Here is a 22,510-nt window from a genome sequence, read left to right on the forward strand (position 1 = left end):
GGAATACAAATCTGTTTTGTGAAGGTACCTTGTTAATTTTTAAGACTAAGATGCCTGAACACAAGGTCATATCTGTGCTAATTTGTAGTCTTTCAACAATAAAATGCCATGAAAATAACATAATATTAAATAAATATTTGGGGAAGAAGTTGGAAACCTCTATTAATACATACAATTTTTCCCAATCTGTTCCATAATTATTATGGTAACATAGTAGTTTGAAACCAAGTGACTAATTTTACAGGAAAATATTTTATGTAACTGACATTTGATAAGTAAAAATAAAACAAATTTATTATTAATAATAATTCTCTGAAATTTATTAGATTGTCCTCAACCACAAAGAATCAAATTTGCTTTATGTCTTAAGTGTTTTACTACATATTTTAAAGGAAAATAAACATTATCTTTACTCATTTCAATAAGTGATCCTGAATAATGTCCTATATGAATTTACTTGCTGTGGTGTTCTTTATTTTATTATTTTTGTTTGTTTTTTTGTGATATTGGAGTTTGAACTCAGGGTCTCACACTCATGAGGTATTAAGGGGCTTTACCACTTGACCTATCCTTCCCATCTAATAAATTAATCTATTTGAACATGTACCTTTCTTTTTTTTTTTTTTTTTTTTTTTTTTTTGTTGTTTTTTTTTTTTGTCGGTCGTGGGGCTTGAACTCTGGGCCTGGGCGCTGTCCCTCAGCTCTTCAGCTCAAGGCGAGCGCTCTACCACTTGAGCTACAGCGCCACTTCCGGTTTTCTGGTGGTTTATTGGAGATAGGAGTCTCACGGTTTTTCCTGCCCGGGCTGGCTTTGAACCGCGATCCTCAGATCTCAGCCTCCTGAGTAGCTAGGATTACAGGCGTGAGCCACCAGCGCCCGGCTTTGAACATGTACCTTTCTTAATTCAATTTGAAATATAATTCTCCAATGTATGTTTTTCCATCTTGATTATATCTATACAAATAAAGAAGAATCTCATCTTGACTCAAATTTTATTGATTTATTTCCAGTTTTAACCTACTTTGTTCTGCTATTTCTAATAATAAGTCCATATACAACTGAATGAGAGTATCTACAGTCCTTTCACAGCTTTAGTTGACAATATTGAACTGGTGACACTGGTCAATATGTATTCACAAACTGCTTTGCATTGCAATCATAAATTGCTTTGTTAATGGTAACTACTCTTTATGACTAAAGATATATAAATATTATCTATCTATATAAATAGATAGACAGATATACACTAAGAGTAAGATAGTGAGCCTGCCTTGAGTAAAACAGTCAAGGAAGAGGAGAAGTCCATGGCCTTAAGTTTAAGCCTAGTTCTGGTTAAAATAAATAATATAAAGCAAAATAAAAATAACCAAGAGCAAGCAGATGAAGGAATGCTCTCTTATATTAAATTGTGCTCATCTCATTTAGAGGCAGTAGCTCAGAACTACAATTGTCTCATGAGTCATGGTAGAGACATAAATATATATTACATATGTTTATGTATAATTTATATATTATACATATTTATATACAATTTATATATTATATTAGATATAGAGAGAGAGAAGGAGAGAGGGTGAAAGCACTTTCTACAAAGTGCCAGTGTCTCACACCTGTAATCCCAGATACTTAGGAGGCTGGGATCTCAGGATCATGGTTTGAAGCTAGTCAGGGAAGTAAAGCATTTGAGATTACAGGTGTGAGACACTGGAACTTTGTGGACAGTGCTTTCACTCTCTCTCCCTCTCTCTAGCCTTGAACAGAAATGCTCAGGGACAGCATCCAGGCTTAAAGTTAAAGCCCCAGGACCATCACCACAAAAGCACTTTTCAAGTCAATTCAAATACATTTCTGCAAATTCAAATTCCCCTTGTAAATAAAAAAATATAAAAAAATAAAAAAGTAAAAAAAGTAAAAAATTAAAAAAAATTAAAAATAAAAAAAGAAGTTGATAATATTTTTAAACTACTAAGTTCTATTTTCAGTTCAATAGTTTAATTAAGCCCAATATTGCTTATGAATCAAATATTTTATATCTATATTGCATATGGATGCTTTTAAGAATGACAGAAGATTAAGTACTTTTTGAAAGATGTTTTCAACAAAAGTTCTGTGTTAATAAATACATAGAGGGATTGTAATTGGTATTAAGCTGATATAAATATTAAGCAGTATGAATTTTATCTATCTAGATTTTATTTCTTAAGTGAGATATTCTACAGTCTAGAGCTTTATAGAACATATCTGAGAAACATCTGATAGCCTACAACATAAAGTTTAATTGACTTCAAAGACAGCATACAACATAAAATTTGAAAGCAATTAAATTGATTTAGTCTACAGTTATCTTAACAACATTTAAATACAAATTATTATTATTTTTGCTATTTTTTTAAAAAAATCCTAACATTCTAGCTTTATAAATGTCAGGAATAATGTAATTGAGAAAAATAGTTTAAGGTTCTCCCTTAAATATCAATTCTAAGATTTCAGAAGCAAAGTGTCTACAGTATTGCTGTAATAGAAAATTGATATTTTCATGTGGCATAAAAACAAAGACAGTACAAAGTACTATACTATTCATACCATTTAAAGAAAATCACTACAATTCAAACATATAATGTTAGATAGTCTCTGTCATTCAAGTTGTTGTTATTGTCCTTTAATTCTGAATCAAAAAACCTTAGTAAATAATTTTTGTCTGTTCAACTTTAAATACATGCCATATTTAAAATTTCATGTAAATTTTTTTTGGTATCTTCTTTATCCATATCAATTTTTGTAGGCTGCATGATACCTTGTCTATTTTATCAAAACTATTCCTTCAGAGTCATTGATGACTATTAGTACATATTATTGATACATAAAAATAAAACAGACCAGGTGCCTGTGGCTCACGCCTGTAATCCTAGCTACTCAGGAAGCTGAGATCTGAGGATCATGGTTCAAAACCAGCACAGGCAGGAATGGCTGTGAGACTCTTATCTCCAATAAACCACTAGAAAACCAGAAGTGGTACTGTGGCTCAAGCGGTAGAATGCTTGCCTTGAGCTGAAGAACGCAGGGACAGATCCCTAGCTCAGAGTTCAAGCCCCATAAATGACAAAAAAAAACCCAAAACAAAAAAAAACCATAAAAACATTTATTTTTTAAATTAAAATATATGTATTAAGGTGAGTGACAAATACTTGGATAACCACAAATGAATATACATGTAACAACACATTGAGAATCATCTGTGAGGAATAAATTAATTTTTCAAATTATTTCCAGATACACCCTCTTGTATGTACCCATAGCCTTTAGGTACTTTTTTTTAATGTCAGAGCTCATCTAGGGTTTTGTTATTTTACAAGTATAAGAACTAAAGAGCCTCCTTACTCTTAATCAACAATCAGTCTTTGTATTGTAAACTCTGTGTAAAATGTGTTAGAAAGTAAAACTTAAAAAAAAACAAAGACTTCATATAATCTTGCAATTCTTATTAATCGCTATAGGTTAATTAAAACAAAATAGCTAGATTTAGAAAAAATATACATTTGAGTGTGTTTTTAAATTGCTGTCAATAAAACTGATCAATCTAACAGTCTGGAGAGTAGAAAATATCTAGAAAAATAGTAGTTGATTGGGTTTACAAGGAAAGGCAGTTGTCTTCTTCCAGATCAAGTTTCCCCTCCCCCATAAAGCTCCAGATTTGAGTTTTAAAAGTCACACAAATTGAAAGAATATTCTTTAAAACATGTTTTCCTGTGAATATTCAGGCAAGACACTATATATGAAAGCAGAGAATACACATTTATTTTGGCTTAGTCTTTTGGAATCTCCAGAAAAACGAAATAATAATGCTTTCATTTGATTCTAAGTGTTTTATTTTCAGGACTCAAACTTTGCATATTTTCATATGTATACCACACAAGTAATTTTAAAACAAAGAAGAATCAAGAGCCCTGAGTCTTGCTGGCATGGGCAAGGTTCTTCATATTACATACTATACTGTTCCTTCATACCCAAAATGAGAATTGCACTAGGCAATTTTTGTGATCCTTATGGCTTTATACAATGAAATAGGAACAAGAAAAACTCACATTTGTTTATATCTAAGATTGTTTTAAAGCTCTTGCTCCATATGAAAAACTAGGTCTCAGGTCCAAAGCAGAGGACCAAATAAACGATCAAAGCTAAGAAATCTAAATGGACACACCAGGAAAGCTTGAATTTCAGGTGGCTAAAATCACAAAAGTAGTTCATATAATTAAAAAAAATTTCAATCTAATGATTGTTTCAAATAAGCACATCATCAAATAAATAAATTATTTACTTCTAATCTCTTATGTATTGCTAAACTTTCTAGTATGTAATGCAAAACATACAAAGAAGTGAATAATAGTATTAATGAGAAAGACAAAACACATCTTTATTTAATGAGATTTATAAAAGTCTACATTCTGCTGACATAAGAAATTGACTCAAAAGTCCTAAAAAAGAATATCTTTAAACTAGTATACACTCATTGCCTAAGATTAACATAAATAATTCTGTCACAAATCTAGCAAAAATTAATCACTCTAATTCTTAGTCACTTCAATAAACAGAAATTGACCAAATATTTAAAAATATATTTAAAAAAATGAAAGAACCATACAATGGAAAAGTTTTTATCTAGCAATTTAAAAATGAAAGAACCATATGATGGAAAAGTTTCTATCTAGCAATGTAAAAGATGGCCATATTTTATTGATAGAACTAGTTCATAATGGTTTTGGAAAAGCAAACACAAAAAAATTAAACAAGCAATCAAAAAATAGAATGAAAGAATAAACTAAAATAAACAAGGATGCCACAGTCTATACAAAAGATAAAAGTTCCACATACAAGAAATAAAACTGAAGTAAACATGCAAAAGATGCACCAAGAAAGGTAGATTCCATCCTTGGAGAAGGAAAGTTAAGCATGCAGAAAAATAAGAATTTGAGTTTTGAGAGTGATGGTAGAGTTTGAGGCCCACTTTACCTTCGCTGTCTGACATGGCATGTTGGAAGTCATCCATGATGAATGCTATGTCACGGTCGTAACCCCGAGTCCGTGATTCTTCTCTCATATGCTGCTGAACTTCAGGCAATGAGTGACTTGATCCAAACTGATCCCTTGTGTCTGCTGATATGGGTGGCAGAGGTCCAGCTGCCGCCCTAGCCATTCCCATTGGCTGGCCCACAGGACTGAGTGGACTTTCTTCTTCAGAATTCTGAGCCACAATCGGTATCCTTCCTCTACTCTGGCTAATTGGCAAACTAGTAGGCTTAGTTCTGGCAGAGGATGATGCATGACTAAAGGAAACATCAAGAGCTTCAGCTTCTTGAGCTTTCAGCCTTAGTGAAGAGCTGGAAGAATCCCTCTTAATTGATAAATCAAGTCCGTAGACAGAAGAAGGTCTGGAGGAAGGTCTCGATCTGCTGCCGCTACTGTATGGTTTATCTGCTTCATCCTGCAGAGCTGAGCGGATGGTACTTCCTAAAGTACCCAGTCCTGAGCCAAGAGATGAGCCCATAAACTTTTGTTGGTCTGTAATATTTTTTCGGAGGCCAAACGTGATGTCATCTTGAAGAAGTCTTGCCCTAGAGGAAATACCACCGATCGATGACGTGCTAGAGGTCATGTAGCTCGAATAATCAGGTTCTAGGTCTCTACTTTCTTGAATAGGTGAGAACTTTGACATTTTAGGGTCAATGAGTGATTTCTTATGCTTCGACTGCTTTTGATAAAGTATGGCTGCTGGTAATTGTTTGGCTGCTTGTTTTTCAAGGGTGAGTCTACTGATGCTGTATTTCTCAGATTTTGGAAAATGTCGATAGCTCGTGTCAGCATGGTAATAATGCGAAATACCAGTTAGGTGGTCTAAGCTCTCTGTCCCTCTGCGGAATTCTTGTTTAATCTGATGTTTCAGAAGCTTTAATTCATAAGGGTCTTCCATTGGATCTTCCTCTGCTTTCACATAACTATGTAATCTGGATGAAGTCTGCAGAGGTGCTAGGAAATCAGTGACTTCTTGTGACCGGCGGGTCTCAGTTGTCCTAAGTAGTCGGTCTGTTTTGGAAAGGTCCTTTTCATGAAGGCTAAATGCCGTGCTTAATGCTGCCGTTCCTTTGGTAATCTCGCCAATATCATCAATGAGGACATAGTTTCGTGAAGTATGATGGTCGATATCTGCATAGAAAGAATCTGCAGATATACTTGAAATAGGGCTGCTCGCTATGCTACTTCTTTCTTCCAAACCTATTCTCAAGTCTAAAGTGTTGTACTTACTTCCAAGATGGGACACGGCATATGTATTATCAGTAGACACAGGTGCTATCATAAGGGGTTGATTGCGGATCACTTCATAGTTTGAAGTTATCTTAGGCTCTAAATATAATGTGGTTTGTCGTGGCTTCTGCTGTATCACCATCATCTGAGATGGTAATTGATAAGATGGTTGTGGAGCTGGTGTAGTTTGAGCTTGGGGTGTGAAGGACATTGTTGCTACGGTCTGGAAAGTTGGCTGAGTCTGGTAAGGTGAGACTTGCCCATGGTACAAGGTTTGTTGCTGAAAATGGGACTGCTGTGTGTAAGGGGTGGGTGCTTGGGTAGGAAGAGCAGGAGAAGAGTACTGGTACTGTGTATAAGGGCTTGTAGGAGGAACAAGTTGCGATTCTGTTTGAGTTTGTGGTGGTATGAACTGGCTGAATTCTGTCTGGGGAGCTGTTCTGGGTCGCTCAATGCCATGTTGATTTTCTATTCGGGTTGGTCTGGTGCTGCTGACTTCACTGTCAGACATGTAATCACGATCCTCAGCTACACCCTGCAGGTAGGCCCGCTCCCTCTTTTCTCTCTCCTTTAGTAATGCCTCTTTTCTCCTATTAATTCCCATTTCCAAGTATCGAAGCTTGGCATCTATTTCCTTTTCTTCTTCATCCAGTTCTGCTTGTTTCTTTCTCAGTTTGGCCGATTCCCTTTCGACAAGATCAAGTTCTCTGTCTATGTCCTGGAGAATCTTGGCTCGAGCCATGGTGTTGGTTCTGCAGATTCTTCTCCTGGAGGCAGTGCCCATGGTGCTGTAGGTTGACTGAGTGCCTGTGGAAGCCTCCTCTGGAGGTGGATTTGGGAGTGTTCTCTTAACTTTCTTCTGGGTGCCAGAGGGTGTCATGGTCTGAGAACCTTTGGTCTGTAATCAAGTAAACAAAATACAGTGTTTCATTATCAATGAAAAAAAGTAAAGGCTAAATCATTCATAATTTACACTTAAATGAATTTATTACAAGAATTTTGGAGCTACCACAACATAACAGTAAAACTTTTACACATAAGTTTTAAGATTTGATCTTAAAACTGGATGCCAGAGGGTGTCATGGTCTGAGAACCTTTGGTCTGTAATCAAGTAAACAAAATACAGTGTTTCATTATCAATGAAAAAAAGTAAAGGCTAAATCATTCATAATTTACACTTAAATGAATTTATTACAAGAATTTTGGAGCTACCACAACATAACAGTAAAACTTTTACACATAAGTTTTAAGATTTGATCACAAGTAGAAATACCTGGAATTGGTTCTTTCTTGATAAAAGATTATTTGTTATCAGGATTTTTGTAACATTAGTGGTGGGTCTAAAAATCAGGACAAAATTCATTGCTTATTTTGGGGTTATATTTTAGTTAGCTTATTCAGACAACCCTTAAGAACTCATTTTCATCTAAATTAATGCGCAGAAATTATTTAGGGAATTATTCCCAGAGTATTGAGTTCACCAGCTACAATGTAAGTTTCAGTTGTTGAAGATGTTGGCTGATAGCCAAGTTGACACTAGGTCTATCTTGCCATTGTCAATTTGTGACCACCATGTGGGTCACTCTTATCTCGGCCCTTAAATGTTTTGAACCCAAGCCTCTAATTCACCAAAATAATCAGAATTAAGTTTCTATTTAATCTGAAATTTTTTTATGATAATTCAGGGTAGTGGTTTTAGTTTCAAAAATGGTAGTTGCTAGTAACTTCTATATGAAACAAAATGAAATGACTGCAATGAAAGTCATTGGGTATACTTTTTAATCAGATAAAAATATGGTTGGTGGGTTAAGTATTCATTATTTTGTTATTCATAACTCTACTTCTACGTTGAACAAGTCTTGAAAATGTTATAATTTTGAAATATCCAAACACATGAAAGGTATGGTAACCAGTTAAAGAAAAAATAAGCTACTGTTTTCAAAGTTTCCTAAGTAATAAGAAATGCATTTACTACTAGATTTTAGGTCTTTTGCCCTCTAGTTTTATATTCTTTGCAAAAAATCTGTCCTTTCTCTCCCAGCTCTAAGGCATTAGTGCCTCCCTTATTCTCTAATGATGACACACTAATGGCAGAAAGGTAACAGTAACTAAACAAATCTATAAATCATGCCTATTCCTTGGGAGCTAGTGATGTGTGCCTATAATCCTAGCTACTTAGGAGGTAGAGGTCAGGAAAATGGCAGTTTGAGCACATCTTGAACGAAAAATGTTCATGAGACCTCATCTCCACAGAAAAAAGCTGGGTGTAGCAGAATTCACTTGTCATTCCTGCGATGGCCATCCTGGGGAGAAATAAGGCCCCTATTTTAAAAATAACTAGAGCAAAAGGGATGGAAGTTTATCTCAAGGTGTAGAATATCTGCTTTGTGAATACAAAGCCCTGAATTCAAACACCAGCCCAGTCAAAAATGTCTTACTAATTAGATCTTATTTTTCTAAGCCATTGCATTTTACTACTTGTTCTAAAATCATTTCTAATTTTATTTCCCTCATTTTTATCTGCTTCCTTCTGCTATTTCTCTGCTTTCATTATTTCCTTACTAGATATCACAATATGATTCATCCTCTTAAAGACCTTTTGGATTCTTTATGTGGATTTCTGACATTTCAGTTACTTGGATGGCAGTACAGCAAGTTATACTGATTTTTAAGTTGACGTTTTTATATTCATGAAAAAATCTGAAGAGTCAGGAAGAAGGCTGTTGCCTGACATGTTATATTCTCTTACCCTAATTATTTTTTATCTTATATTCTAGACACATTTAAGGTGGAATTGTGATAACGACTAAATGAGACAGCTGTGTAATGATATAGGCACACACTATCGTTTCCTTCAAAATCTTATTTCTATGTGATTTTTTTGTTTCTTTTGTATGTTCTTCCCCCCTATGGGAATCAAACTGTGTTTGATTCCAGTGCCCTGCATCTTGTATATACATTTTTCTAATTTGGGGAGGGGAAGGAAATAACAAAATGCTGGAACAAGGATAAACATTGACTGACTGTAACAATGAGATGTTCAAGATACTATGTTGAAAATGAACTTTACAACTTTGGGGGTGGGGAGAGAGGAGTTGGGGAGGTGGGGGAGGAAGGACAGTAGGGGAAAAACAAAGGAGGATGTAACAATGCTCGATAGAAAATGTACTCATTACCTTACTAATGTAACTATAACCCCTCTGTACAGTATCTTTACAATAAAAATGTTTTAAAATCTTATTTCTAAGGTAAACTATTGGCTTTTGACAAATTCACAATCAAATTCTTAAAAAAAAATCTAAAAATGTACATGCTATGTCTTTGAATAACCAGTCATTATAATTAAATAGTAATAAAATAAATTGGAGCTTATAATGATCTTAATTAGCAATTTTCCAAAATATTAACATATATGTTTAAAAGTTCTATAAGTTCTTTACACATGATCTTCCTTCCATGGAAGGATGAAAATTATATAGTTTATTTTCCCTTGATTTACATATGGTAGAGATGTTGTAACACATCATTTCCTTTTTCTACTTTTTGTGAAAATACATAGTTGTTCAGTTTACTCCTTGTTTCATAGATCTCTGGAAAGCCTAAAATTAAGAACCATTAAAAAATCACACACTTACATTTAAGTGTTTGGGGGAGGGTGTACATGTTGTTATAAAATTGATTAGTTTCTCTTAAGTCCTCAGGCAGAAATATAATAGAGTTTGCAATAATGTTTACCTAATAATACCTTAAAAAGAACCAACTTTCAAGAATATGAGACTCATAAACTGTATGTTTGATTATAATTAGGTAGATATAAAAGTTAATAATAGTACTCAAAACCACAGTACTATGTGTATTTCTATATTTTTGTATATCAGTTAAGAAATAAGTAACAAGGAAGAAATGATCTAAGATGGGTGAGCTAAGGTGGATAAGCATAGGGCATTGGAAGGAAGCTACATAAGACAAGACAAATAAAAGAAAGTTAGCCTTGATGAGATTTAAACAGGAAACATTTCCTTGTTGAAAACAGTATAAGATGAGATGTGAGATGGGAACACATCCAGAGAATGCTCAGTGCACACAAAGAGAGGAAAAATAAGAAAAAAAATTGAAAAACCACTTAAGGAAATACAAAATAAAACTTTGATGCTTGATAAGAAGTGGACTCATTGTCTTGCCCATGTAATTGTAACTCCTCTGTACGGTATTTTCTCAATAAAAAAATGACAAAAAAACTTTGAAAGCTGTATCTACCTAAACCAATCACTTTGTTTTCTTATATGCAACTGTGGTTATTATATAACTGGTCAAATTAACTTTGATAACATGTGCAATATGCAGTCAAACCATGAAGCTGTAAATGTTCAATCACCAGCAATGACTTGCAATTCACTCTAGGGGGATCAAATTGATCTGGCTTTGTCAAAGAGAAAACTGTGACAGCCCAATTTCATTTTCTTCACTGATGATGTGGCAATGTAGGTAACACAGGAGAAACAGATATAAGTGAACACTATCTCTGTTCAAAATTCACTCTTTCTCAGGATAACCACCAACAAAAGTCTGGCCATAAGAATGCAAAGTGAGGGCTGGGAAGGTGGCTCAGTGGTAGAGTGCTTGCCTTGCATGCCTGAGGCCCTGGGTTCGATTCCTCAGCACCACATAAGAAAAAAGCCGGAAGTGGCGCTGTGGCTCAAGTGGTAGAGTGCTAGCCTTGAGCTGAAGAGCTGAGGGACAGCGCCCTGGCCCAGAGTTCAGGCCTCACGACCAGACCAAAAAAAAAAAAAAGAATGCAAAGTGATATGCATACAAGCCATGTCTATTTTTGGCCAATTTATGCAACGGTTAACTTTGGTACGAAAGACATTTTGTGCCAGATCATTCTAAATTGTGTGGTGATGGTATTCTGCTCCCTTTAGTGTAAAGATGTACTATGACTCTAGCTTTCAGATACCAACAGTGTATTATGTCAGTCAAAAATATTGCAATGTATTGTTAAATGTCTCTTTGGCTGGAAAATAATCCTTGGCTGAGGATTAATGATATAGTGGACTTACTGGATTATGTTCTCAGGAAGAGATCACATATCCATCTTTACTGTATCTATGAATGTGTATTATGCTACCATTTTTATATAAAGATGCCTTAGACTTAATGGAAAAACATAGGCCTCATAACAGAAGTAGGACTTGAATGATACTTTGAAAAGATATTCATGTGGGTTAAAGGCTAAACAACAAAGAGAGATTCTAAGTTATAGTGATGATCTGATATATTTTTTTTAAAGATAAGGGTTATCAGATTGTTTTTCCTTGCTATAAATTTTATTCATGATCATAAAATCAAGCATTCTATTTTGGTTAGCTATTCCAAAAATGTGTTATTATAAAGCAAATGATACCTGTGCACATTTGTTCACTACAGCACACATGCATTTCCCTTTCTCATTCTTTTCCATGATGATCATTAGAACTTTACCTGATGATATTGCTGAACTTAGACTCTCAGCCTCTGAATCTGTTAGGTAAATAAACCCTTTATAAAATACTGAGCTTTGAACATTTTGTTATAACTACAGAATATGCACCAAGATGCCTCATAAAAATGCCAGGAATGTTTTCTACCATGGAAGTAACTAACTATGAAAAGGTTACCATGTCAGAAAAATCCAGTTTGACTGAGAAATTTTATAGCTGCTACTACTTTGTTGGAAATTAGGTGTTACCCCATGTTTCAAAAAAAGATGAATAATGTAGTGGAAAACATATTAAAATCTTAATATAATGAATAGTTCTTTAATTTGGCAAATAACTAGAACTACAAAGGTTGATCACTTGAATAGCTGCACTTCATGTTAGAAATGAAGAAAATAATTGTAAAAAGAGAATTGGGCAAAATGTGTTTTGGAAGTCCCTGGAATGCTATAAACATAGTTTAGAGTTTTTTGTTTGTGGTCTTTTTGTTTGTTTGTTTGTTCATTTTTGTGATGGTACTGAGACTTGAATTCATGGCATTGCAATCTCACTTGGCCTTTTGCTCAAGGCGGAGGCTGTACTACTTGAACCCCAACAGTAGTTCCATTAAAGGCAATATTTATTATCAACAGTAAACACTTTCATGTTATTCACTGGACTTCAGACTGAGACTATAATGACAACTAAGACAGCTTCTGCTATTTAATTGTCCACAAAGTATGTAACATGAAAACAGTAGACACTTCAGGTCATTTGTATTTTCCATTGTGGAAAACACTGGACACATTGTATTATATATTGCACTGATTGTACCCTGCCTAAATTCCATTACATTGACGAGAGGCAACAAATTTCACTTTTAAAATGTGAATGAAAACTCGTAATACATCTTCCAGGTGTTCCAATCTGTCCTAAGCAGCAGCTGTTTTTGGTCATGAGACAAAATAACAGCTAAATATGAAAACATCAGCAATTTGTTCCCTGAATTGTAGTATTAATAATGTGTTCACAAGAAGCCATGATTTATTACCATCTAATTATCCTTTCTTCTCATCCCCCACATACAACGTATTTTATGCAGAAGAACTCAACATTTATCAAGGAATAGGCTTGAATCTGCACTGCAGTGATAGATATTCCTTCTGAGTGCCATTAAAATTGTATAAAAAGTAGATTTTCCTCTAGTAAGATTCCTTTAAAAATGTGATCATCAAGATGTGATAATAATTGCTCATTTTTAAGAGAACAGAAAGTAATATGACACATTTGAAGGTCTCACACTTTTACAAGTTATTTTTCAAAGTTCAGTAGTATAGACAAAACAATTCCGCACTCAATATTGAGAAAATAGCAGTGTTTTATTGGGCATCTTTAAACTTCTTCTTAATGCACTTCTTGTCCCAGTTTGCTTTGTTTTCTTGCTCAAAGTCACTGCTCTTGGGCTATGCAGTCAAGTAGAAAACGAGTTTCTACTTCACTGGACAAAGCATTAGAAATGCCATTCTGTATGACATTTATTGCCTTATATTATTTTGGAAAGTCTCAGAAAGATTAATTTTTTCTCCTTACTAAAATCTGTTAAAATAATTTTACAAGCCATCTTAGAAATCTGATTTTTGTTCAGGTGAGCATAGTTTTATGTATGTATGTATGCACATATGTATGTATGTTTGCATGCATGCATATATACATGTATGTGTGTACATTTTCTCTTTGTTTCCTCAGCCCTCTTTGACTCCATACCTCTCTTCTTAGTAAATCATATAGCTTTCCTACCAGAAATAAAATAATATATATTTTGTTCAAATGTCCTTTGATATGGCTTAGTAGAACAGTAACAATAATTTTTTGATACCAAGTACATTATTCAACCCTCATACACATATGTCATAATACATCTCATCAGAGTAGTATTTTATTGAAGAGTGCTTTACTGGAAAGTGAATGCATCCTAAAATGCCTAATAAAATGACAGTGCAGGAACCATAAGACAAAGACTGAGTAAACACTGCTTATGGTGTTTTTAATTTATAATTTTCAGTACTCACAACATAATGATAGGTCTGAATTTGCTCTCAGAAGTATAATTCTTGAGTAAATCTTTACTATTTGTAAATTGTTCTGATATTTAGTTGTCCCTTCTCTTTGTTAATCTTTGCATCAGTTCATGCTTTTCAATTTACATACACTTTGTTTATCTATTGTCTTAAAAGTTCATAGTAATGAAACAGTTTTCAAGAAGATCTTCTCAAGTTATCTTTGAGAGATCAATTAATCTGTATTTCAATACCTTTACTTTTTCTCCAAAATTTTCCACTGCTGATTATATGTCAATGAAATTATTTTTCCAGGTCTTCAAGGATTAAATGCTTACTGATCCATCTTTTAAAATACTTTTCCTCATCACATTCTCTAAAGCCTTAATTTAACAACAATGCTTGCCATTTTTCTGCTTGGCCTCTCCTGTAGTGCACACATACATATTCAATGAGTATGAATTATATTTCCATATCATACAAATGTTTATTGAAATGTTGAGTTGTAAACATGTTTTATCTGTTCACAAGTACTACCATATGCCTTGGTTTTAGATATATTTGGTATCTCAAGTGTTAATGGCTTGTCTTTCAGATAGGCTCTTGGTTCTAGAGTCAGTGTGGAACTTTTTTTTTTTTTTTTTTAGTTTTTTTTTTTTAATTTAATTTAATTTTATTTGAGAACATACTGTACAGAGGGGCTACAATTACATGGGCAGGAACTTTTAAGTGTGAGGGCTAGTGGTAACCTCTGAGCTCAAGTGGGAAGACACAGATTCACTTAAAAGGGCTATTGAGATTCTACAGCCTCTTTGGCTTCTTGTCTGGTGATGTAATCTTCTCCTACAGAGGCTCCCTGTGGTACCACCTCCATGAGGTCCCTATCAAGCTCAGCTGACACCAATGCCATGCCTTTAAATCTTCACAATTTTGAGTAAAGAAATCTTTTATCTCTGTAAGTATACTCTCTGTGATACGTTACTAGAGCAGATTCCAGTGAATATGAGTGATATACCGTATTTATAACTAGGACAGAAAATATTTAATATAATTTAATTGGCACAAGAAGTAGGAATATTTAAAATTTCAGTATAGGAATAGAATGACATTCTGAAATGGGGCATAGGAAGCCATTTGGTAATACAAGGTAGACTCAAGATGCAACCACTCATTCATGTAATATATCATATAAATATAAAGGAGATTCAGATACATTGTTCAAATTTATCAGTTTAAAAGTTTGGTGATAGCAAAACAGTCAGTTTCCACAGAGCAGCTATATATATATATATATATATATATATATATTTTTTTTTGTCGGTCATGGGGCTTGAACTCTGGGCCTGGGCACTGTCCCTGTGCTCTTCAGCTCAAGGCAAGCGCTTTACCACTTGAGCCACAGTACCACTTCCTATACTTTTTTTTTTTTAATGGTAGAGAGAAAATGAGGATGGACTGTGTTTTGCTTGGTAACTGAGACCAGTGCTATGGGCTAGAGTGTTTTGATAATGAGTATTCTTGAGGAAAACACAGTTCTAGGGTAATGAAGAAAGGAAGGGAATGATTGAAAACACACTAGAAAGAATAGAAAACTGACAAAGCCTCTCTCTATCTAATTTAACCAAAGGTAATTACTCCTGATTAACAGAAATAACTAAAGATTTATTTTAAAGCAAAATCAATACTTGCTATAAAATAGTCTTGAGTTTATACATACATTGTCTTATGAAATCTCCATTACTTTATTGGAGAGGAACAGTTGCTAATTATATATATACATATATATATATATGTGTCTATAGGTATGTTTTATATATCTATATATATATATGTTTATAACTATAGAGTTCTTATCTCAATTGGCCCTGTTTGCCTATTTAGTAAGCGGTAGACCTGGGACTTAATCTATAATTGTCTAATTCCAAGTTTAAGTGCAATATGATTTATTTAAAGTTCAAATTTGAAAAATCAAAATAATTTACAATGCAAATTTTATCATTAGCATATATGATAAACAATGAGCAGGTGTGTTTATTGGAAATGTATTTGGCAGAGTTTTACTTTTATAATGTTAGTTTGCTATTTAAATTTACCAATAACTTTTAGTGACACCAAAGTGCATAAGTAGCAAATATTAGCATAATGCTCTCAATTCATTATTACAAGAAAGGAGAAACTAATATCTACAGCAGTTAAGGTGTGGTACACAAATTGATTTTTGTGATAAATAATTTCTCACTTAAAATATTATAAAATTTGCCTCTGACTTTCATTCTTTGTGTCCAAAATATAGAAATATATTTTTAAAACTATAATTATTAAATTAGGGCTTTTTACCTCATGATATTTTTGGTGTAAGGACATTTTACAATCATTTGGCTTCCTTTACAGTTTTCCTTGTGGGGCTTCAATATAACTATCTTAGCATCATTCATTTATGTAAGCTTGTCTGAGTATATTCCATATGAGTAGAATGCCATTCTCCAAGGTTCTTAAAGAAGAAGGGAGGATGATAAAAATTAAAATCAACACGTGAAAGCTTACAGTTAGGAGATGAAAAAAAAGATCTGGTTAAATAGAATAGGTTGAATGTAAAAAGAAGTCAGTATCTGACACAGAAAGTTTCTATGTAAGGATGTCTGACTTTTAAACCAGTAATTTTCAGAGACAGTATGGGAGAGAAATAATAATCACTGGACATGAACTTGAAGAAGTTGAAGAAATAGAGCATGGCAGAACTTTGGATGGTCAGATGCCAGTTTATTATACAAAGACAGAGTCACCTGACAATTATGAATGTAGATAAAACATCCTAGATTACATTTCTTTGGAGAGGAAAATCAGCATCACTGTGTTACCGATGCTCTGGCTTTATAACTTACTAAAATAAGCTTTGAGGCAATTTGCAAAACGAATAATATGTTCAATGGCCTATTGTAAATTATTGAAATACACATGCTGCATATTTTTATTTTTTTATTGTAAAAATACTGTACAGAGGGGGTTACAGTTACATGAGTAAGGTAATGAGTACATTTCCTATCAAACATTATGCCTCCTCCTCCTTTGATTTTTCCCTATCATCCCTTCCCTCCCCACCCCAACTCTTCCCTCCCCCAAGTTGTAAAGTTCTTTTTCAACATAGTGTCTTCTACATCTCATTGTTACAATGGGTCAGCCTGTATCCTTATTTAAGCATTGTGTTATTTCCCTTCCCCTCCCCAAATTAGAAAAATATATATAGATGCAGGACACTGGAATCAAAAAGTGAAAAAGGAGGTTATACCGTGGGGGAAGAGTATACCAAAGAAACAAAAAAAAATCACATAGTACATTATAAATACGTTAAGAACAATAGCAAGAAAGAAAAACCACTTGTGTCACTATCTTTATAGAAAGACTCTAAGTGTGTGTGTGTGTGTGGTGTGTGTGTGTAAGGGAATGCACACAGATATATATTTACATACATATGTCACATATGAAATGTTTGCACTGCTGGTATTTTATGTCTCACATTCATTTGACAGTCCATCCACTTTGACAGCTACTCTTTGGAGAGCCTGCTGCATGTATGAACTCTTGGTTTCATTTCACTTTGTGTTTTGGGAGTATTTTCTGCTGCAAATTTTACTCAACACACAGCTAAGACCTACTGTGTAGCCACAGGGTCCTCTCTGGATCATGACTTCAAACTTCTTTCTTGTCTGGCAGTTCCTACCAGGCAACATGAAGCCAGTTTTTAAGTTGCTTCCAAAGAATGAAGACAATTTTCAAGTTGTTAATGATTTTTCAAGTTGTTAATGAAATGCCATGAAAACATATCCTTGATTTCATAGTAAAATAAAATTTTAGCTTAAACCTCAGCATTTCGTTGTTTGAAAGGTATGCTGAAATTTTCATTTTTTCCACAATATTAATTTTTTTCAGTGAAAATTATTTATACTATTTCTCATACTGGTCACTTTAAACATGGTGAACAAGTCTTTCCAATACCTAACAAATGGGGCAGTCATTCTTTCTGATAGAAGCATAGAATTCCACTGTGTACAAAATCATATTAAGTGAAGTAAGCCAGAACCAAAGAAATATAGGTCCTATGGTTTCCCTCATTTGCAATAATTAGTATATGTCTACGATAATTTTATCAAAATGAGCAGAAAAGCTCAAAAGCAATGCATATGTGACCATATAGGATGCTGCTAAGTGAAATAAACCCCAAGATATGGACACAAGACGTCTTTCTTTGTAGTTGTTTCTAATGTATTATGTGATTATTTTTATTTCCTTTGTATGTTCTTTCCCTATGTTATATACCTTGTTGTTACTGTACTTCATTTTGGTACCCTCCATCTTGAATATACATTTGCCTAATTTGAGGAGGGGAAGGGGAACAACAAAATTCTGAAACAAGGACACAGGATGACCCATTGCAACAATGATACCCACAGGACAGTATATTGGAAATGAACTTTACAACTTAGGGGGCAAGGGGAGGAGTGAAGGATGTGGCGAGGGGAAGGGATAGGGGGAGAACAACAATGCTCGACAAGAATTGTACTCATTGCCTTACTCATGTGACTGTAAGCCCTCTGTACAGCATTTTTACAATAAAATAAAATTTAAAAACATGGTAAACATTTGAAAAATAGCTTATTGGAATAAAACGGTGGCCTCAAGGGTTTTACACACACACACACACACACACACACACACACACACACACACACACACACACACACACAAATAGGTGCATGGCTTAGTATAGAGCTTCCTGGCCCTAAAGAGAAGCCAAGACAAGACTATATTTTTATAGCCCTGTTCTACAAGGAATAAAGAAAAGCTCACAATAGAATCACAATCTGTGATATATTTTAAACGGTGACAGTATACCATTATGTTCCAAATTTGTATAAATATATAATGACTTGTACTTGAGTATAACTTTGTAAGTCTTACTTTTGAGGTTGTCAAATAAATTGCAGATTAAATTACCTCCACTGATTTCTCTGTGATTCTTCTCATCGAATGAATGAAGTTTCCTTATATATATTTCAAAATTAGATCACTCTAAGAAACTCATAGGCTTTATTAGATCAAGGTGTGTGTGTGTGTGTGTGTGTGTGTGTGTGTGTGTGTGTGTGTGTGTGTGTGTGTGTGTGTAAGTTTTTATTAACCATAGAAAGAAATAGTATACCATTTAATAGGGTTAATATTTGGGAGGGCTGGGCCAGTATTCTTTTAAAATAATTTTATACACTCATTTCACTTCCCAAGTAGTTGACATATTTTATATAATAGCTATTATTTAGTTGTGGTAGCACATTCAATTATATTAAATCATGAATTTTCTCAAACTTCTCTTTTAATTAAATTTAAAGTTCTAAAATAGTTACTTTTCCAAATAAGAAACAATTAAATTGCCAAAAAATTGGAGTTCTGTATATTGCAGCATGTATCTTAAAGTAGAGTTTTACCATATGAAGGCGTATTAGTGGCTACAAAGTGAGAGAACCTAGAACACAGAACAGAGAACAACAAAAAGACTGAGCACAATAGGCCACACATTATGTGATATCATTTGTATGAACATTCAAAATGGTCAAGACTATGCAGAAAGAAAGAATTATAAGTAACCAATAAGTAGGTGCCTGGTTGTATGTTAATGATAAACAATTTTGAAAGCAGATAGAATGAATTCAGAGTATTATAAAAGTACCACTGAAGTTTTAATTTCTAATTGGTTAGTTTTCCATGATATTTTAAATTTAAAAAATCAGGCTTGAAATAGTATCACTTTTCAAATTTTAAGACATCAAGAAAACAATTTAACATTTTAAAATACTTTTACCTAGGTACTTGTATACTTCGTTAAAATCAAATTTTAATGTTGCATTTCTTAATAGTGGCTACAGGGGTTTTTTGTTTTTTTTGCATTTTTCAAAAAATAATCTGGTATAGGTCCCATGGTTTCCCTTATTTGCAATATCTAGTATAGGTATGAGTCAAGCGGAAAAGGTCAGATAATGTGATGTTAGGAAAATGAACCCTTAAATATGTATTTTAATGTTTTCGTTTCTTTCATGCATGTGTTTCTAACGCATTTATAAGATTATTTCTTTGTTGCTTTGTATGTCCCTCCCCCACAGTGTAACCCCCGTTTTCACTATATTTGATGTCAGTATAACATGTGGAGGAGATGGGGACAAACAAGTCGTTTAAGGATTCAGGTGGACCTGTTGCAACAATGAGAAGTACAAAATGTCATGTCAAAACCAGCTTTACAATGTCGGTGTGGGGGGGGAGGGGGGTATAATTGGGTGGGGGGAGGGGGGAGGCTGGGAAGGGAGGTGAAGGGTAAACAAAGGAGGAGGCGGCAATGCTTGGTAAGAAATGTACACATTATCCTGCCCATGTAATTGTAGCCCCTCTGTACAGAATGTTCTCAAATAAAAAAAAAATTAAATTAAAAAAAAAAAGAATAATGAGGAAAAAAAAATAATCTGGTATGGAGGGATCTAGAGTTCAATGGTAGAATACTTGCCTGATATGTGAAAACCCTGGGTTTGATTCTACACAAGCAAAATAAAAGTGTCCCCTCTCAAGATTATATGCCTTATTTTTGTAAAATAATAAATGTGTCAATCATAACTTCAAAAATTTGATTATTTTTATCACCTAATATCAAAATTTGATTTCAAAACTGTATCATATCTCTAAACTACTCAAGCCTTTTCCGAGTGCTACCTGTACCTACTTAGAATATTAAAAAACATACTTCTCATCTGATTATGCTCTGATATGATTTTGGAAATGTGATCAATAATTTGGTCAATAGTATCTCACTGCATATTTTATATACTCAATACTACAAAGTATGAGAAAATTGAGTTTTTCTTTTTCCTAGTTTTCACAGCCACCAATGGCCGCCAACAGATGATCTCAATAGCATCAACTGCATGCAATTAACTAAAGCTACCCAAAGTTTCTCTTCTTTTTCACAATACAGTAGATGGACCTTGAAGAATATTATCAGGAAATAGGCAACTGACTAAAAATTTAATTGTGTTTTGTTCTTCTGATTATAAAACCTCGAATAATGAGAGTTGTTGTTCCTTTATAATGTCACTATATTAGCCATACACTTAATTTCAAATTAGAGAACTTTTCTAATAGATCTTTTGAGTTATATAGCCTCCTCACCTTACCCCTTTCCTCTTAAATATACATCTAAGGTTTGGTTGGATGACAATGTCAAGAATGGAATTTTTCTGAATATGACTTTGACAATCACATAAAGAACCAAAGGCCAAATTTTGCATATATAAAAAGTCAGGACCTAATAGGGCCAGTTCTTTTCTCTATGTCTTCAGGTAGACTGATGAACATGATGACTTATCAGCATAAAGAGAAACAATACAGTAATTGATAAACATTCACAGAATTTAAAAGATATGAATGCATGCTAAATATGCATGCTAAATAAAAGATAAAAGATAAAAGAAAATAGTTATAGAAAGTTCTTATTTTCTTATTTATTAGCCATTAACTTTTAAAGGGGGCTTCTGTACTAGACTGCTAAATGCTATATACCATTCTCTCAGGTGGCTTACTTCTTCAAGGAAAAAATATTTAGGTGCCACAGTGAGATTAATGGCTATTTTCATCAGAAAATAGTTCAAGTGGTTTATGTTAGTAATCTGAAGCAGAATATAAAGTTAACAAAAAATTGCAAGCATTAAAACAATTTTCCTAAGATATTATTGCAAATTAAAAAAATAAATACATCATTCTCCCTCTTTTCCCGGCAGTTATAGTTACTCTTATATACTCTAGAATACTGAATGTTACCAATTGCTAACACTTTCTTTTTTTTTTTTTTTTTTTTTTTTTGTTGGTCGTCGGGCTTGAACTCTGGGCCTGGGCGCTGTCCCTCAGCTCTTCAGCTCAAGGCGAGCGCTCTACCACTTGAGCTACAGCGCCACTTCCGGTTTTCTGGTGGTTTATTGGAGATAGGAGTCTCACGGTTTCTCCTGCCCAGGCTGGCTTTGAACCGCGATCCTCAGATCTCAGCCTCCTGAGTAGCTAGGATTACAGGCGTGAGCCACCAGCGCCCGGCTTGCTAACACTTTCAAACAAATCATTGGTCCATAATGAGATATTACAAAATTCCAATGTGTCTATAAAATATTTATTTACTGTTGCATTTAGGAGAACAAAATTAATGCTGTGTTTTATGTTACCAAATGTAGGTCTCTAATTATAATTCATTTCTGGGCATGAATCATTGAAATTATGATTACTACATAATGTGTTTCCAGAGAATCAGATTATTAGCAATATAAAGAATGTTTAAATAACTTCCTATTTAAAGCTTAGGAGAATATAAGGATCATTGTAACAACAGCCTAAATCCATCACTAAACTTCATTAGCATTAGCATATATGTGTGTGTGTGTGTATATATGTATACACATATCTAATTCAGATTCTTTACTCCTTAAAACATTCTAGGACTCTCCATTGTTCTTTTTTTTTTTTAATTTCTCACAATTGATTTCCCCAAGGCCTAAAACACAAACTTGAAACTCTACATTAAAATAGTTAAAATATATTTCTATCTATATTTGCAATGTTTCTTCCTTATATAACTTAACTAGGTGAACTAGCTCCCTCAAAATTAAATTAAACAAAAAATATTG

The 22,510-nt window shown here is 33.8% G+C and overlaps 1 protein-coding gene across 5 annotated transcripts in view; it reads right to left on the reverse strand.

Annotated features, from left to right (window-relative positions):
• Positions 1 to 22,510, reverse strand: part of Pclo (piccolo presynaptic cytomatrix protein) — a 295,748-nt gene that overhangs the window by 126,180 nt on the left and 147,058 nt on the right. For all 5 annotated transcript variants that reach the window (XM_069996365.1, XM_069996364.1, XM_069996366.1 and 2 more), the window contains exon 7: positions 5,009 to 7,196. In XM_069996365.1, coding sequence (XP_069852466.1) covers positions 5,009 to 7,196 — 2,188 coding nt within the window. The remainder of the gene's footprint in view (positions 1 to 5,008; positions 7,197 to 22,510) is intronic.

The sequence above is a fragment of the Dipodomys merriami genome, unplaced genomic scaffold (genome assembly GCF_024711535.1).
Source record: "Dipodomys merriami isolate MVZ:Mamm:240054 unplaced genomic scaffold, mDipMer1.0.p SCAF_5, whole genome shotgun sequence".
Classification (NCBI taxonomy): Eukaryota; Metazoa; Chordata; class Mammalia; order Rodentia; family Heteromyidae; genus Dipodomys; species Dipodomys merriami.